This window comes from Sinocyclocheilus grahami, unplaced genomic scaffold (genome assembly GCF_001515645.1).
Source record: "Sinocyclocheilus grahami isolate Dianchi unplaced genomic scaffold, SAMN03320097.WGS_v1.1 scaffold1358.1, whole genome shotgun sequence".
NCBI lineage: Eukaryota > Metazoa > Chordata > Actinopteri > Cypriniformes > Cyprinidae > Sinocyclocheilus > Sinocyclocheilus grahami.
This window is the reverse complement of record NW_015506537.1, coordinates 127,713-145,465: the sequence shown is the minus strand read 5'-3', so window position 1 is coordinate 145,465 and position 17,753 is coordinate 127,713. Positions and strand designations below refer to the sequence as shown.

General features: G+C 35.6%; 1 protein-coding gene, 2 long non-coding RNA genes and 1 pseudogene across 3 annotated transcripts in view; 3 read left to right on the top strand and 1 right to left on the bottom strand.

Annotated features, from left to right (window-relative positions):
* Positions 1-3,758, bottom strand: part of LOC107569552 (gastrula zinc finger protein XlCGF57.1-like) — a 25,901-nt pseudogene extending 22,143 nt beyond the window's left edge.
* LOC107569557 (uncharacterized) overlaps positions 1-10,174 on the top strand; it is a 12,533-nt gene extending 2,359 nt beyond the window's left edge. The window contains exons 2-3 of the long non-coding RNA XR_001606909.1: positions 9,892-9,948; positions 10,112-10,174. This is a non-coding gene — a long non-coding RNA (uncharacterized lncRNA). The remainder of the gene's footprint in view (positions 1-9,891; positions 9,949-10,111) is intronic.
* On the top strand, positions 8,715-9,523 carry LOC107569558 (uncharacterized). Its single transcript, XR_001606910.1, has 3 exons — positions 8,715-8,751; positions 9,259-9,417; positions 9,500-9,523. It is a non-coding gene; the product is annotated as an uncharacterized lncRNA (long non-coding RNA).
* A 204-nt stretch (positions 10,175-10,378) lies between the features above and the next one.
* Positions 10,379-15,746, top strand: LOC107569549 (uncharacterized). The gene is made up of 6 exons (XM_016255667.1): positions 10,379-10,609; positions 10,692-10,778; positions 10,914-10,973; positions 15,193-15,234; positions 15,366-15,565; positions 15,651-15,746. The coding sequence occupies exons 1-6, from the start codon at positions 10,459-10,461 to the stop codon at positions 15,744-15,746; spliced, it is 636 nt and encodes a 211-aa protein (XP_016111153.1). The 5' UTR covers positions 10,379-10,458.
* Positions 15,747-17,753: the final 2,007 nt, after the last annotated feature.

Here is a 17,753-nt window from a genome sequence, read left to right as displayed (position 1 = left end):
AAGTATTGAAATATATATTTTCCCTGTGTTTCCTTCCTGCTGTGTGAGCTACTGAAATGAGCCGCACTGTGAAACAGCCAATCAGAGCAGAGCTCAACATTATTATTCATGACCCTTCCAAATAAGGTAAAAACAGACTGATGAGTGGGGCCGAGAGCCGTGGGAACGGAGCGAGGCCGGTGGAGTAAGTGATAATGCACGACACCTGCGCCACTCACCGGTCTCGAGTCCCATGGAGGAGCTCCGGAAGGATAAAAGGAGGAGTGACAACAGTGCAGGACGAGAGAGGACCAGGCCTGGACTTTATTTTGTGTGCGGCAGTCGTCCGCGAGGGGCTGCCGCTTTACTTTCATTTTGTGTTGGTTTATTTTATTAAGGTGTTTAAATGTTCGCCGGTTCCCGCCTCCTTCTCGATCTAGGAACTGTGTTACACAGACCATTTCATTCTAGCGACAAATCCTATAGGGTTGTAAATGGACATGTAAAATCGTTTCTGGAGATATTTTGCCCTTACCTAAGCCACATACCTTCTACGTAGAGAACAATTTAAAATATCGTATCAATGCATTCTATGGCACCTTTAATGTCCTTAAATGACAATTATAACAATTTTTTTTTAAAAAGCACTTAATACAAATAAATAATGATACAAATTATACAGTCTCTTTTTTGTTTCGATTTATGTTTGGTATTACATGCAATCTACAAAATGTTATTAAATATTACACTTTCAACAACAAATGGGGGAAAAAAAACATGGTTACTATATTTAAATCATGGTAACTAACTTCAAATTAACCATGGCTTTTCTACACTAACCATGGTATTTGTAATAAAACTGGTTATACAACTGAAAAAATAAACAAAACAAAACATAGTTGCTTCATTTTTACTTTAATAAAACCATGGTTAATTTTCGTAAGGGATAATAACACTGTACACATTCAAGCATTTACAATGTAAAAGTTGTCATTACACATGTTTGTTGTTCTCGCTGCATTTACACTGTTTTGAGCAGCTGGCGTCGTCAGTGTGCGCTAATTCGAGCGCTTCGAAACAGTGAATCATTAGGCTTGTTTGAGATGCGCCTCGCCTTGCCTGAAATGTTGGTGAGAGTAGGCGGCTGCAGTGAGGGGAGGAGTGAAATAAGCGCAGGCAAGACGCACAGTTCTGCCCTCTCGAAGTGGAGCAGATACCAACGAGATCAAAGACAGATATCGCATTATTCTCACTCGCGTGCTGTGTTGCTAATAAACATGATATGATTTCAGTTCTGATACTTTTATATGAAAATATATATGATGAACAAGACACTCAAAGTGCTTGCTATTTAATTCCATACGAAAGGTGTATTTATCACCCATTTTTACTTTAATACAAACATGTCGAACAATCGCATATCTCACACAGAGATCGCGCTGTCATAGTGTTTGGGAACATTCATGCATGATTTAAATTCATAATCACATGAAATCAGATTAAAAAATATATATTTTAGAAGAGAACACAGCATCACAGTTGTCTGAACCAATGAGCATTAAGCTGTGTCTTCAGTCAGTCGTTTCTCATCATGCTTTTGCTCAGCGCAGTCGGTGAAGAGCAACTGCACAATCCGACACAGCCGCCTCTCCTTCGCCAGAGTTTTTTTGCACACGTCAGCATGACATCAGAGCAAGTCGGAGGTAAGTCGGACACTTTTCTAACCGGCATGCATCTCGCGGTGATCACCGGTGATCGATTCTGCGCAGAATTTGCTCATCTCAAACAAGCCCGTTTTGAGAAGTACAGTATTGACCCGAATGATGTTTTTTTTCTTGGAAATACATCTGAAAAAACGCGGTCGTCTTACTTTGACATGTCAATAATACTCCCACAACAATAGGTGGCGCCAAATACGCACAAAACAAGTGTGCCATGAAAAGCGGCAACCTCCCGCTCTCTCTCCTGAAGCCAACACGGAAGTGACTTAAACTGTAATTCATCAACTGGCCGCTAGAGGCTGACTGCAAAAGGGAGTCAATCCCATAGACTCCACATGTTAAAATGCCTTACTTTACAGCAGAAAAAAAAACATGTTTACAGCCTGGGTCAAAAATGTATATTTTGGTCTATATAGCTAAGTTTGCCCTTCATGACAACTGTGAGGGAGGTGGCTGGCCGCTAGAGGCTTGCTGCAAAAGGGAGTCAATCCCATAGACTCCCCATGTTAAAATGCCCAACTTTACAGCCTGGGTCAAAAATATATATTTTGGTCTATATAGCTAATTTTGCTTTTTATGACAACTGTGAGGGAGGTGCATTTTTTAATAACTCATACGTTTAAATTATATTAAGCCTTAAAGTTCTGCAAAATTAAGGGCGTGGCCACTTGAGTGACAGGTGGATTGCCTGCTGTTGAGCTAGGTGGGCGTGGTTTCAGCAACCTACTATTAGATGGCTAGCCTAAATGTCCTAATTCAGATGGGCTACCTGTTTTTTTTTTTTTTTTTGGTATATCAAAAAGGGTATATATTTTTTTAATGTGATTGTTGGGGCATTTGACCAGTTTTTACCATGCTTTCAAAACAAAAATTAAAATAGGAAAAATATGCGATATGAAAATAATTGAAGACAAAATGTGTTTTACTGAGAAAAAACAAGATTTGGTTAAAAGGGGGGTCGTCTTATATTCGGGCTAATACGGTAATTGATTCAATCAACTCGGACTTTTGAAAAGACCCGTTTCTCCATCACTACTTGCCAGTGAGAGAATTCGTGTTTACGGTAAACTAATTCATAGAGAGCGAAATTATAGGCACATTTTCTGTTTCTACTCATAAAAACAACGTTCATTAATATTATCAGATAAATGATTACAGTGTTATATTCAGTAATAATCACTCTATTTTACATAGCCTGTAAAGACTATAAAGTTGCCTGAACGGTTTGTATTAACGCAACACTTTAAAAGCTTAAAACGCTTACCTTTCCACAGCCGAATCACAACAGATGGAGGAGCGTGGCGCAGCCCTAGGACGTCACATCTCAAGACCAAAATAAAAGTCCCGTTCAGTGTCGCGTTCAATAACATCACAAGTGTACATGGAAATTGCATTTAAAACTCGCATAGGAATGCATAGAAAACATTTGAATTGTTGGTGAAATATTTAAATACATGTTCAATGATTTCAAAATATTAGGTAAATTAATAAATATTGTTTATATTATTAAGCATTATCTACTAATAAAACAGTGTGAGATTTTGCCTGCAAAAACTGTAATGTTCGGGTGCAGAAAACAGTTATACCAGATATAAATTAGATTGAAATGCAAATAGTGACAAATGTGGTTTAGAGTTTAATTAAAATAGGAAAAATATGCGATATGAAAATAATTGAAGACAAAATGTGTTTTACTGAGAAAAAACAAGATTTGGTTAAAAGGGGGGTCGTCTTATATTCGGGCTAATACGGTAATTGATTCAATCAACTCGGACTTTTGAAAAGCCCCGTTTCTCCATCACTACTCGCCAGTGAGAGAATTCGTGTTTACGGTAAACTAATTCATAGAGAGCGAAATTATAGGCACATTTTCTGTTTCTACTCATAAAACAACGTTCATTAATATTATCAGATAAATGATTACAGTGTTATATGCAGTAATAATCACTCTATTTTACATAGCTTGTAAAGACTATAAAATTGCCTGAACGGTTTGTATTAACGCAACACTTTAAAAACTTAAAACGCTTACCTTTCCACAGCCGAATCACAACAGATGGAGGAGCGTGGCGCAGCCCTAGGACGTCACATCTCAAGACCAAAATAAAAGTCCCGTTCAGTGTCGCGTTCAATAACATCACAAGTGTACATGGAAATTGCATTTAAAACTCGCATAGGAATGCAAACAAAACATTTGAATTGTTGGCGAAATATTTAAATACATGTTCAATGATTTCAAAATATTAGGTAAATTAATCAATATTGTTTATATTATTAAGCATTATCTACTAATAAAACAGTGTCAGATTTTGCCTGCAAAAACTGTAATGTTCGGGTGCAGAAAACAGTTATACCAGATATAAATTAGATTGAAATGCAAATAGTGACAAATGTGGTTTAGAGTTTTAAAAAAAAACGTAAAAAGAGTGTATGAATTAACAAAGCAGAATCCATGCAAGTAACAATATTGAAAAGTTTGTTTATTTTTCTAATGTTAAGTGTATGCATGCATATAAAGTTCTATTGAGTCTAAGATACGGGGAAAAGTATACAATATCTGAAAATAATAGTCTTTAAAGAATCAGTAGAAAATAAATAAAAGCAGAAGCAATAAAAATGTCAACACTTTTTCCGTCCCCATTCATGTATTTTATGCTTTATCCCTTTAGCTTTCAAGCCTCTTTTTAAGAGCAGATGTGGGAGAAAAAAAAACAAACACTTAAATTATTGTAATTCCTGAACGCATGATACAGAATACTTTTGAAAAAAGACACTTGGCAGATTATTAAGTGAAAGTATTTTTTTTTTTTTTAAAGGGGATAATAATAATAAAAATTAAATTAAAGTAATACATTAATAAATCATTTTTGTACATTTTGATCTACATCAATAAACATCACGAGAAGACAGTAAACAGGACAGGACAATACAGCCCCCAAAACAAGCAGAAATACTGCTAAGACGAATGTACTGTTCTCCATAAGAACTGCATGTTCACTATCTATAGGTGCATACCAGTTTGCATATTTATACACTATCCTATGCCATTTTGTAGTATAAATAATGCTAGTAATGTGTTCACACTGAGAATTTAAAAAAGAATAAGTGCACTTGCCGTACTGGCCCGAATATAAGACGACCCTGATTATAAGACGACCCCCCTTTTTCCAGATGTACCTTTTGGAAAAAGGCTTTTTAAAAAACAAATCTTGTTTTTTCTTAGTAAAACACATTTTGTCTTCAATTATTTTCATATTGCATATTTTAATTTTTGTTTTGAAAGTATGGTAAAAACTGGTAAAATGTACCAACAATCACATTTAAAAAATATACACTTTTTGATATACCATAAAAAAAAAAACGGTAGCCCATCTGAATTAGGACATTTAGGCTATCCATCTAATAGTAGCCTACCAAAATCTTATTAACAGTAGAAGTTAAATCTTACTGTAGTCTTCAAATTTGGGTACTGTCTTACGTTTTAAAATCACAAAGAGAGTTTGGTCCCATCAGGCTAACGTGACAGTCACGACTCATGCAGCTGTAAGGTTTTCTTTTTCTTTTGTTTTTACTCGCGATCTTTATAACACGCATTACGTTACGTATTTCATAGCACACTCGTTTTATGCGTATTTGGCACCACCTATTGTTGTGGGTGTATTATTGACATGTCAAAGTCTAGAACCTGAATATAAGACGACCGCGTTTTTTCAGATGTATTTCCAAGAAAAAAACATTGTCTTATATTCGGGTCAATACGGTACATAACCAAACCAAAAATAAAGGAAAAAACAAAGTGTGAAATGTTGGACACTTCGTGCACTCAACTGTCCCAGCTTTAATTATGTAGTGGAGGTGGAGGAGGTATCAGACTCCAATTATGAATGACTAAATATACTTACATAATTCATACACTACATGGTAGATTACATAGTGTATAAGTGCATAGTGTACAGTGCGTCATTTGGGACACAACTTATGTGTGTCTGGAGCTGCCTTGCAGAATGGCTTAAAGTCTGAAATGAGAGGGCGGGACTTGATTTCGGCCTTCAGGAATTAATTGGATCGTTGGAAGTTGGGGCGTTGCTAACAAAATGGAGGCAGATCTAAGATGCCAGTTTGCAGTTAGTGGTGGGGGTTTTCTCTCCACTGGATTCACTGCCGACACCCAAGCATGAATAAATGTTTTATTTATTAAGGATGACAACGACGATCAACGGCACAAAACATGCGAGAGAGAGAAACTGAGCACGTCCTCCGTCAGGTTAAGTCATATTTATGAAAAAAAAAATGAGTTTGCGATGTCCTAAGAGTAATGTTGTCGTAATATCCTAATATATTTTCAATGTTTAAGGGTAACGTACTCCCTCATGACTGGTGTCAGTGCTATAAAGTGAAGCATCAGCTTCCCCCCCCCCCCCCCCCAAACGTCACTGATGTCACTGCAGCTGTTGGCAGTTCCATAGCTCGTGACCGGAAGAGTAGAGGAGTCGTTTTGAGGGGGAGGGGAGGTTAACATTTTTGATTAAAGATTACGAGGGCACATGAACGAAAAAAAAAAAAAAAATGAAGTGCACCGATAAATTATTTATAATAAACACTACTGTATTCCATCAAAAAATAAGAATTGTCAATTTTGATTTCATGCCGACTTTAAAGGATTAGTTCACTTCCAGAATAAAAATTCTGATAATTTACTCACCCCCCATGTCATCAAAGGTGTTCATGTCTTTCTGGACTTAAATTGTGACAACGGGTTGAAGGTCAAATTGCAGTTTCAGTGCAGCTTCAAAGGGCTCTACACGATCACAGCCGATAAGGGTCTTATCTAGCGAAACAATCTGTCATTTTCAAAAAACAATTACAATTTATATACTTTTTAACCACAAATGCGCTCCGCGATGCGCGTCTGCGACTTGACGCATGATGTTATCACGTTGGAAAGGTCACGCTTGGTTAGCTCTTTGACTTTGTGTACTCCGGTTCAAAAAGGTAGGGTAGGGCGAAAAACTCTACATTATACCTTTTTTTTTTTGTAAAGGGCATTTGACGTTCTTTGCAAACACTGGAACAGTACTTCCTCCTTCACGTGTGACCTTTCCAACGTGACTACGTAATGGGTCAAGTTGAACTAGTGCAAGACTAGCGTTTGTGGTTAAAAAGTATATACATTTTTTTTTTTTTTTTTTAAGAAAATTAACAATTGTTTCACTAGATAAGACTCTTATTCCTCGGCTGGGATTGTGTAGAGCCATTTGAAGCTGCATTGAAACTGCAATTTGGACCTTCAACCCATTGGGTCCCATTAACTGCTTTTCCATTGTCGGGCCAGTGTGTTGCCAGGGCTAACACCGAGCCGTGCTGGGCCAATAGACTCGCACCTCAAGCCGCGAGCCCAAAATCAAGCCGCGTTTCCACTGTCAGGCCAGCGCTACTGTAAAACCCTCCCTTAACCCGACTCTGAAGCAAACGTCACACAACCCCAGCATTTCACTAGCGAGGGGAAAATTAATGAAAACTAAATCGTAAAACAAACCTAAAGTTTGTTCCTTACATAAAGACTTAAGACTTCAGCATAGATATTTTATATGATTTACGATAAAAAATTATGCTAAAGCATGCTAAATCAAACTATTTATCATAATTTCACATTAAAAGAGAACACACATAGGCCTACTTGTTCAGTCGCAGCTGCTCAGTTTATTTGTGACGACAGGAATGCACAAAACAACTCGTATAACACTACAGAAAAATACTGACAAACCCTTGTGTGTTTCTGTCAAATTTCTTTAGAAAGAATGAGCATTAATATTAATTTTCCACGATGCATGTAATCTGAGGAGGTTTGACTGCTTGCTATCCCATCGCACTGTACTGTTATACGAGTTATATGAATTACACAGAGTATATGAAATTTATGACATGCGGATGCAGAAGTCAGGTATAAACAAAGAGACATGGAGGAGGCAGCAATATTAAACCAAATAAATACATGATTATAACCATATATGATTTGTCTTAGTTCTTCAAGCGGTCTCTGGTATTTTCATAATCATAACGTGTTCTTATTATAGCGATTATATGCAGCCTTAATGTACAACTGATTTTTTATTTTTATTTTAATAGTCATATACCTTGTCTTTCAGAATGTTTTCAGTTGTGGAATTCACCTCAGATCACAGTCTAGCTGTAATTCCTGATGCATGGAGAAAAACAAATTAGACCAGGTAAGACGTATAGACCTAGACGTATGCATATTTGCTACATAAATCTCACTGGTTTACGTTTTTTAATTGTTTCAGCAATACAGTTGCCACATTAGAAAATGCACTTATATTACCTAACTTAGTCACTAGATTATTACAAAAATCATGGATTTTATGTTGATTTTGCAAGTTATGTAAAATATTTTGAAATAAGGCAACTGTAGCCTGAATTTCTGTAACATCTTTATTTCAGTAACAAGGGTGATTCAAAACATGCATCTTGCATTGTCTGCTAATTAAATTAACTGATTGTTAAAAGTACTAAATTAAAAGGAAATAATAATGTGTTTTGGTGGCCAAATTATCTAATTTGATATTACAGTCTTCTTGTGCTTTCAAACAATGATTATGTGTAAAGAAATATGTAAAGTTCAACTGGAATTAAAGTATGAAATCAGGTTTTGAAAGAATGACCAGTGGTGTTGCAAAAGTGATCTGTTTGGTGTTTTTACTAATTGTTTTTTTAAAATGTACATAGTAAACTTGTGAAAATTGTACCAAAGGAAATTTTAAGAAATGTATTGCCAAATTAATGTCAAAATGAATGTATGCAAATATAATCTGACCCTTCCTATTTTGCACACCAAAACAAAATATGTAAATAAAAGAGGTAAATCTTTAAAAAAAAATTGTTGAAAAATCTAATACTCAAATGATTTTTAAAAAATTTATATTTATACTATTTTTTCCTTAGGACATCTATTGCTACTAGCCACCCAACAATGTCCAAAGTCTATTAAAAAAAAGGAACAGACTACAAGTCCACAGAGTTTTTAAATCCACAGGTATGTAAAATATTACCCAGATTTTGACTTTTGAGGTAATGGATTTAATCTGTTGCTTATTTTTCAGGCTGTACTGTTTTTACATTTTACACACTGTCTTTTTTGGAATTCTGGTTTGTACTTCAATATCCACCTTATTGTTCAGTGCGCAAGTAAGCCGTTTTCTGTGAATGTGCACAATTTCCGATTCATTAGCCACTGTAGAGAAATATTGAGAAGAATATCAAAGTACAGTAAACGATCAAACTGTTTGTGCTACAAACCAGTGTATTTATAATTAAGTCAGTACATTTAAAATAATATGGTAAGAAACGCAAGTTTGCAATATTATGTAGCGACGCAAGTTGATTTGTACAGATAAAAATCAGCTGGAAGCGGATGAGACCAGAAGCCAGACACATTAAATTTACAAATAGCCACGACAGCTCTTATGGGTAAAATAAGGTGGATACTTTATGATACATTGTTGTACCTTTCATGCCATCTAAAAAAGTATTTTTTCTTTAGTTGACTACATGACAGCCCATAAGCTCATGAGAAAAGCTCAAATCACCTCGTGTCCTGAACTCTCAGACGCCTCCATCACTGAGAAAAGGCCAACCAGGCTGAAGAGACCACCTTTACACCTTTTAGAGTCAGATAGTGATATCACAGATATTGAAGACAGTATGTATATGAATTCACATTTCTTGTTTGGTTTATAAAGTAATTAAATGATAAAAACTTAAATTTAATAAAATAGTTTTAGGTAATATCAACACCAGGCCACCAACAAAAATACCAACCCTGCCCTCTCCACCGAGAAGAAGGAACTCATCCGAAAGTAAAAGAAAATTTTATTTTTTAATTTGTAAAGCATTGGGCCACACCAAAATACTTTTTTTTTTTACAATAAACAATTAATATTGTTGTCATTGGTTTATAACAACAGTATTATTACAATGATATGAATCTTTCTTTTCTTTTTTTTAGCACCTGAGCCATCACAGACATGTGGGGGCCTTGACAGCTTGCCAAGAGCTGGATTTTGTGGCAAGTATAAATAATAAAGAAGATAAGCAGTTTTACACAATACACCATATATCAAAAATGATTGCAGCCCTGTAATTTATTAATATCTCAATGATCCAAACATGCCAGGCTACAGAGCAGCTATCCATACCAACAGCACCCATTCAATGAGGCCACAACATTTAGGTATTGTTTGTTTGTTTATTAGTTTGAATGGCATACAATTTCCACTACAAAGGCATAATCTGAATGCCATCTACTAGCCATGTAAAAGCTGTATCTGATAGCCAGTACAGAATATTCATTAAACATGTAGTTGTACTAACACAAATGAAATATTCCTTTTTAGATTTCTGCAATACACCAAACTGGGATGTCCAGAGTGAAGGACATAGGGTTATGGCACATCAATTTTTCTGGAAATTGTTGAGCGTTTTACCATTTTGATAACATGTGTAGAGGATCTTTTTGTCCAGAATAAGAAGTTATTATAATATGACGTTGCTAAAAAGAGCATTGTTGTGTATTTGGTGTAATCCAATGTGTTTATCTGGTTTCGATGAGACCAGAAGCCAGACACATTAAATTTACAAATGGCCACGACAGCTCTTATGGGTAAAATAAGGTGGATACTTGGATACATTGTTGTACCTTTCATGCCAACTCAAAAAATTATTTTTTTCTTTAGTTGACTACATGACAGCCCAAAAGCTCATGAGAAAAGCTCAAATCACCTCGTGTCCTGAACTCTCAGACGCCTCCATCACTGAGAAAAGGCCAACCAGGCTGAAGAGACCACCTTTACACCTTTTAGAGTCAGATAGTGATATCACAGATATTGAAGACAGTATGTATATGAATTCACATTTCTTGTTTGGTTTATAAAGTAATTAAATGATAAAAACTTAAATTTAATACAATTGTTTTAGGTAATATCGACACCAGGCCACCAGCAAAAATACCAACCCTTCCCTCTCCACCGAGAACAATGGAACCAAGAAGGAACTCATCCAAAAGTACAAGAACATTTTATTTTTTAATTTGTAAACCATTGTTTTGTTTTTTTTACAGTAAACAATTAATATTGTTGTCATTTGTTTATAACAAAGGTATTATTACAATGATATGAATCTTTCTTTTCTTTTTTTTAGCACCTGAGCCATCACAGACATGTGGGGGCCTTGACAGCTTGCCAAGAGCTGGATTTTGTGGTAAGTATAAATAATAATTAAGATAAGCAGTTTTACACAATACACCATATATCAAAAATGATTGCAGCCCTGTAATTTATTAATATCTCAATGATCCAAACATGCCAGGCTACAGAGCAGCTATCCATACCAACAGCACCCATTCAATGAGGCCACAACATTTAGGTATTGTTTGTTTGTTTATTAGTTTGAATGGCATACAATTTCCACTACAAAGGCATAATCTGAATGCCATCTACTAGCCATGTAAAAGCTGTATCTGATAGCCAGTACAGAATATTCATTAAACATGTAGTTGTACTAACACAAATGAAATATTCCTTTTTAGATTTCTGCAATACACCAAACTGGGATGTCCAGAGTGAAGGACATAGGGTTATGGCACATCAATTTTTCTGGAAATTGTTGAGCGTTTTACCATTTTGATAACATGTGTAGAGGATCTTTTTGTCCAGAATAAGAAGTTATTATAATATGACGTTGCTAAAAAGAGCATTGTTGTGTATTTGGTGTAATCCAATGTGTTTATCTGGTTTCAGGTTAAAAAACACATTATTTTCCACAGAATGTTCATTATTGTTTCTCCTCTATGCCCCGCCTTTCTGAAACGCGTCGATTTTTACAAAGCTCATTGTTCTGAAAAGCGAGGTGTACGCTGATTGGCCAGCTATCCAGTGCGTTGTGATTGGCTGAATACCTCAAGCGTGTGACGGAAATGTTACGCTCCTTAACACACTGTGTGATGCCATCTCCCGGCACGGCGAGACAAAACCAATAAAACCCATTACAAACAAGGCATTTGTTGCATCCAGTGGGGACATAATTACTGATTATAATGACTGATACTGTGCTTTTACGCGTTGCGTTGCGTATCGCGCCACGTAAACATAAAACCACGTCTGCATTTGTGATCGGAGAAACTACAAATAACAAGTGCTACTCGCGTTTGAATCATCAGTGGCAAATTCTTTAAATATAAAAAATTTACTTACAGGCTGTGAGTCAGAAGCGCCAGACTGTCCTTGCAAAGTTGGAACTGCCCCACTTTATAGAACAGCCTTTGAGCACAGACCCATTGTATGCTACTCTGCCAGTTCAGGAAACAGTCTTCCATAAAATGCGTCACTCAGCGTCACACACGGCGGGCTTGAGTGAGCGGAGGCCGGCGGCTAGAGTGAGCGGAGGCCGCGGGCTTGAGAACGGCACGGCCGGTGAATTCGACGAAGGAGCGTCCGGTGGGCTTGTGGCAACCACATGTGACGACCCCAGGCTGGACTCCGCTTCGTCCACGGTGAAAGCCGATCCGGCGATCCACAGCGCGAAGTTGATGTATTTCCTCAGCGACCAGCACGGATCAGCTCTAGGCATGACGAAGCAGATATCGTCCTCTTTTGGAAGACCAAACAAAGTAGTTTCGCTTTCACAACGAAACACACAGCATCTTCACGACATGGCAGAGGTGGCAACAATAATACTACAGCGAGAATAAAAGTTACGCCTTCTTTCTTTGTGTGAACATTTGGGCGGCGTTATGCAAATCTTCCCACACACTGACGTAGATATGTGGGGGGGCGTGTTTAAACAAGCCATTTTATGTAGGCGTGGACAAGTCTTAAATTTTATAAAGAATATCTCTTTGGATTTGAGACTTTAGTCTTTGCAACTTTACAGATCTTCTTTATGCACCAAGAGCTTGTAACACTCCAAAGAGAAAGGAAAAATTTAAATAGCATCATATGACCCCTTTAATTACTGTTTTGATGCTTGTGTGAACAAATTTAAAAGTCCGTTTTGAATCAGTCAAACCTTCTGATGGACATAACTGATGATAATGATAAACATCACAAAATTGATCAGTATTTAATTGCTGATGTAATTTATTAATATGTCATTGATCCAGAGATGCCAGGGGGCTACAGATCAGCTGTACATACATATAGCACTCAGTCAATGATGCCACAACATTTAGGTAATGTTTTCCCACGCCTTTCTTTCTTTCATTCTGTTATTTATTTATTTATATTTTATTGAAAATTGTAAAATGGTAAAAAGAAGGAAAGAAAATGTGTTTCTTGTGTGAACAGCAGATATGGTACAATTACTGGAAATGCCAATCTGGCAATTTTACAGCAGTTACCGTGTTTACTGTATGAAAGCAGCATTTGTCTTATCAAACTTAAAAGAAATGTACTTACATATGCAAATATAAGTTAAATGTTTATAAGAGAGAATCACAATAATGTATCTTTTGTAGCACGAAGAATGCAAGAATGGAGTCATGAACATAATTCAAATGCGGATCAACACCAACATAGTATGTTACTTTTTTATCTTTGATGCAAAAATTGATCATGATAGAGCACTAGTGGCTTCAAGCCCATTTTGAAAACTTCAAAATTTATGAAGTGCTATTGTGAGGCCTGATAATTTTTTTAATGTATTCATGTTTATCAAGTTTTGCTTACAAATTTTACATTTGTTGCCTAGAATCAGCCTGGACAGCCAGTGACAATGGAAGCTAGACAGATACTCAAAGACAAAATTGTAAGTAATGTCAAATTGGGTACTCCATCCAAATATTTTAATTTTCTCATTATTTACTCAACCTCATGCCATCCCAGATGTACAAATCCAATCTGAAATGGGGACATTTTGTAAAATGCAATAAAATCAAAATCAAGTCTGTGAAAATTAAAATCGGTTTAGTTTAGTTCAAAGATCTTGCCGCAGAATTCCTTATAAAAGTACAAAGAAAAGATTTACAATGTGTTTACTGACCAAATGAATTGTATTTTGTAAATGTAAACCCATTTTGACATTTGTGATAAGCCATGATCCAGCTTTGCTTGCAAAGACTAAGATTCTACTTTTATACCCAAACACGATACCCTCACCTATTACCAAATGACCTGCCTGTGAACTGTTTCAAAACAGTTTAATTATGATATTCTATCACGTTTATTTTGCCTCTTTCTCAACTTTTTTGAAGTGTATTGCAGCCATCAAAATTAAAATGTCTTTGTTTTTACTAAATGCATTTAAGTTGGTCAGTGAAAGCAGTGTAAGTCTTTTCATTGTACTTTTGTAAATTAAATAAAAGACAAAGAGAATTAACAAACCACAGATTCTCAATTTCATGGCATTTTAAAACACATCCCAACTTTTTCTGATTTGGGGTTGCATATATGACTTTATTTCTCCCTTCTGTGGAACACAAACTGAGATTTTTAGAAAAATAATCAAACTCTGTGAGTCTAAATAAAGCAAGTAATAGGACGGCAAAGTTGATTTGTGAAAAAACACACTAAACAAACACAACGTTACCATCCCAGATGTACAAATCCAATCTGAAATGGGGACGTTTTGTAAAATGCAATAACATTTAAAATCAAGTCTGTGAAAATTAAAATCTGTTTAGTTTAGTTAAAAGGTCTTGCTGCAGAATTCCTGCAAGTACAAAGAAAAGATTTACAATGTGTTTACTGACCAGATTAATTGTATTTTGTAAATATAAACAAATTTAGAAATTTGTGATAAGCCATGATCCAGCTTTGCTTGCAAAGACTAAGATGCTCCTTTTATACCCAAACATGATACCCTCACCTATTACCAAACGACCTGACTGTGAACTGTTTCAAAACAGTTTAATTAGGATATTCTATATTCTGTCATGTTTACTTTTATTAAATAAAAGACAAAGAGAATTAACAAACCACAGATTCTCAATTTCATGGCATTTTAAAACACATCCCAACTTTTTCTGATTTGGGGTTGCATATATGACTTTATTTCTCCCTTCTGTGGAACACAAACTGAGATTTTTAGAAAAATAATCGACCTCTGTGAGTCTATATAAAGCAAATAAATAGGACGCCAAAGTTGATTTGTGAAAAAACACACTAAACAAACACAACGTTAATCCATATGACCCCAGTGTGTTCTGAAGCAAACTGATAGGCATATGTGAGAAAAATATTATTTTAAACAGCATACAGGACCGCTACTTATTGCAAGTGTTTTGCTTCAGGACACAATGATTCATCAACTGGGGTCATATAGATAACCATCATGTTTGTTTTTGAAGCATTTCTGTTCATTAGAAAAAACTAAGTCATGAGTCTTTTTTCATTTTTGAGTGGAGTATCCCTTTAAGTAAATATTCTTTGTATGTGTACTGTATGTTTTTTTTTGTTTGTTTTTTTACTTGCTTGGTTTTCAGATGACTTCAATTCAAATGGGCAAAATCGTACATCAAATAACAGTAAGTAATATTAATAACGCCATAATATTTATAAGAGGTTTTATATTTTATATAAACCTTTTTGTATAATTTTTTTAATATATAAAATATCAAACCAACAGAAGTTCTTACAAACTGATATTATATTACAGATTTCCAGTTAAATGTCCTCATGAAACTAGATAAAATAATTGCAAAACAGGAAGAGCATTCTCTCTTGCTTCGGCGGCTACTGCAGACAAGAGAGGAAGACACAGGGCCAGAGAACCCTATCCCATCTATTGGTCAGTTACCCGACTTGCTCTCCTTTGAGGATAAGCTGAGGGTGGACGAAGAGCTCCAAAGAAAAACGGTTTAGAATTTGACATTCTTATTTGCAGCTGAACTGTTCTGTGTGAATGCATAGGATTTGACAATTCTGTTTCAATTAAGTTCAGGTTAAATACCTTTCTACAATTGGAGGACCAAACTATGGAGAGACAGTGCGGCGAGTCATGAGAAAAATCACTTCCTCAGACGTCTGGTCAGTTTAGCCTCAAAGGAAAGAAGGGGAAGAGGAGACTTGAAGAACTCTGTTTATCGAGTTGTAATACGTATTAAAAAATCAACAGTATTTGCATTTATTTTATTGTATTTTCTATTATCTTAGATTTAATATCAAGAGGCATTGCAATATAGTGACAGAATTCTATATGATTGACAATACAAATGGGATGAATACCCGTTTGTTCAAATGTAAAGTATACTTGTTCATCTCTAAAAACTTTACTTAAACCATTTAGGGGCAATAATGAAATCACAACCTGGGTCTACTAGCATGGATGCTGAAAGCCAGATTGCAGAGACCCTTAAACATGCACCAGGTCTGGTTAGGAGAAAGGCTAATGTGAGTATTTCAACAATGTATTATATGATTGACAATATGTATGTATAATATATTATACTTTTTTCTTGCCCAGCCAACATTTTCACTGGCCCTGTCACAAAAATAAAATAGCTGTTTTTATTGTTTTTGATCCTTGCTATCTTGTATTCTCATAAATAAACGTATATGGCAAAAATGTTGATACTAGTTAAATATAAGGTAAATATGAAGGAAACAAATGAACAAATTACAAACAATAGCACAAAAAATTAATTGAAAAAAAAGATACTATTAAACTGCTTTAGGTTTGTAGGTGATCAGGTACAGAAATTGAATAATCAAATGTAATAACATTGCATATTCTTCGCTGTATAAATTAAATATAGATGAATCATTGTTAAAGCTACAAAAGTTAATCAGTCAAGTGCAATGAGTGTTTTTTTTTTTTGTATTAACATTAAGTACACTGACAGCAGTGAGGTCACTTTAGATGTGCATGCGTCCAATACATTGATACATATATGATTTTTCTCAACTTTTTACTTTCAATTATGATATAACTGACTGTTTTCGAGGATATGCTCCAAGACGGGTATTTTATTTATTATTGTCCAGCCCTGGTTAAGTACTTTTTTTTTCTTCTTCCCTCAAAGTCTCAAGGCTACAGTTAAGTGCAAATCAATGTTTTTAATACACACTAAATTAATCCAAACTAAAAACCAAGTGTGAGATTTTTAATATTGCTTTAATGTTCTGTACAGCTGATATTGACATGACACTAAGTTTGACATTTAATTTTACAGAGATCAGTTGCCCCACATTTACAAGATGGTTCATTGGACCTCTTCTCATAATTTTAAGTAAGTATTCAGAGACTCAGCCTTATGGGTAATACAAGCAGCCTAGCATATCTGTACATATGACTGGAGCTCAAACCTGGCTCATGTCACCTTACACTTTTCTCACTATCTTTTTCTTTCATATCTGGCGGCTATGTTTCTTCTTTCCTTTCATTTCTCTGCTATAGTGTGCTTTGTTTTGTGTCCTCCTATATTGGTGGCTTGCTATTTGATTTTGCTCGGTCTTGTTCTCTGCCCAGTTTTACCTGCCTGCTGCACATCATTCTCTGTCCCCGGACTGTCTGCCTGGTTTTGACTTGTGCCTGCCAACTGGTTTCTGCGCTTGCCTTTTCCCTCTGGATTTGTTTATCTTTATTGGACTGTTGATGTCTACCGACTTTCTCATCTGCGCTCCACTGTCTGCCGTGCTCTCCAGTCCCGAGTCCGCCTCATCGGCCGGTGACCTACTGATTGTCTCAGCTGCTTTTCTTTTGTTCAGCAAATGTTCTCAAATGCCTTTTTAATATTTATTTGTAGTCTATTATATTTGAGCTAAATATAACTATATTAACGTGCGTTCCCCCCCCCCCCCCCAAAATGTATGTTTTGGTAGTGTAATTATGTGTATGCAATGTTTTAATAAAGTTGGATTATATGAACATTTTTCCTCTTTAAAGCTTCATAGCAGGTTTTACATTAAAAAGAACAATGAATAGGGATGTAACGATTCACTCAACTCACAATTCGATTCACGATTTTGAGTTCACAATTTTATTTTATTTTTTACAAAATGAGATTTAAGACAAATTATAAATTAAATGTATCCTTTTATTATT

What these genes read in the sequence shown, in the direction of transcription:
- LOC107569549 (XM_016255667.1), top strand. Translation starts at nt 10,459, where the DNA reads ATGACAGCCCAAAAGCTCATGAGAAAAGCTCAAATCACCTCGTGTCCT. An exon ending in TATCACAGATATTGAAGACA is followed by an intron (nt 10,610 to 10,691) that starts GTATGTATATGA and finishes CAATTGTTTTAG; the next exon opens with GTAATATCGACACCAGGCCA. An exon ending in GCCAAGAGCTGGATTTTGTG is followed by an intron (nt 10,974 to 15,192) that starts GTAAGTATAAAT and finishes CTTGGTTTTCAG; the next exon opens with ATGACTTCAATTCAAATGGG.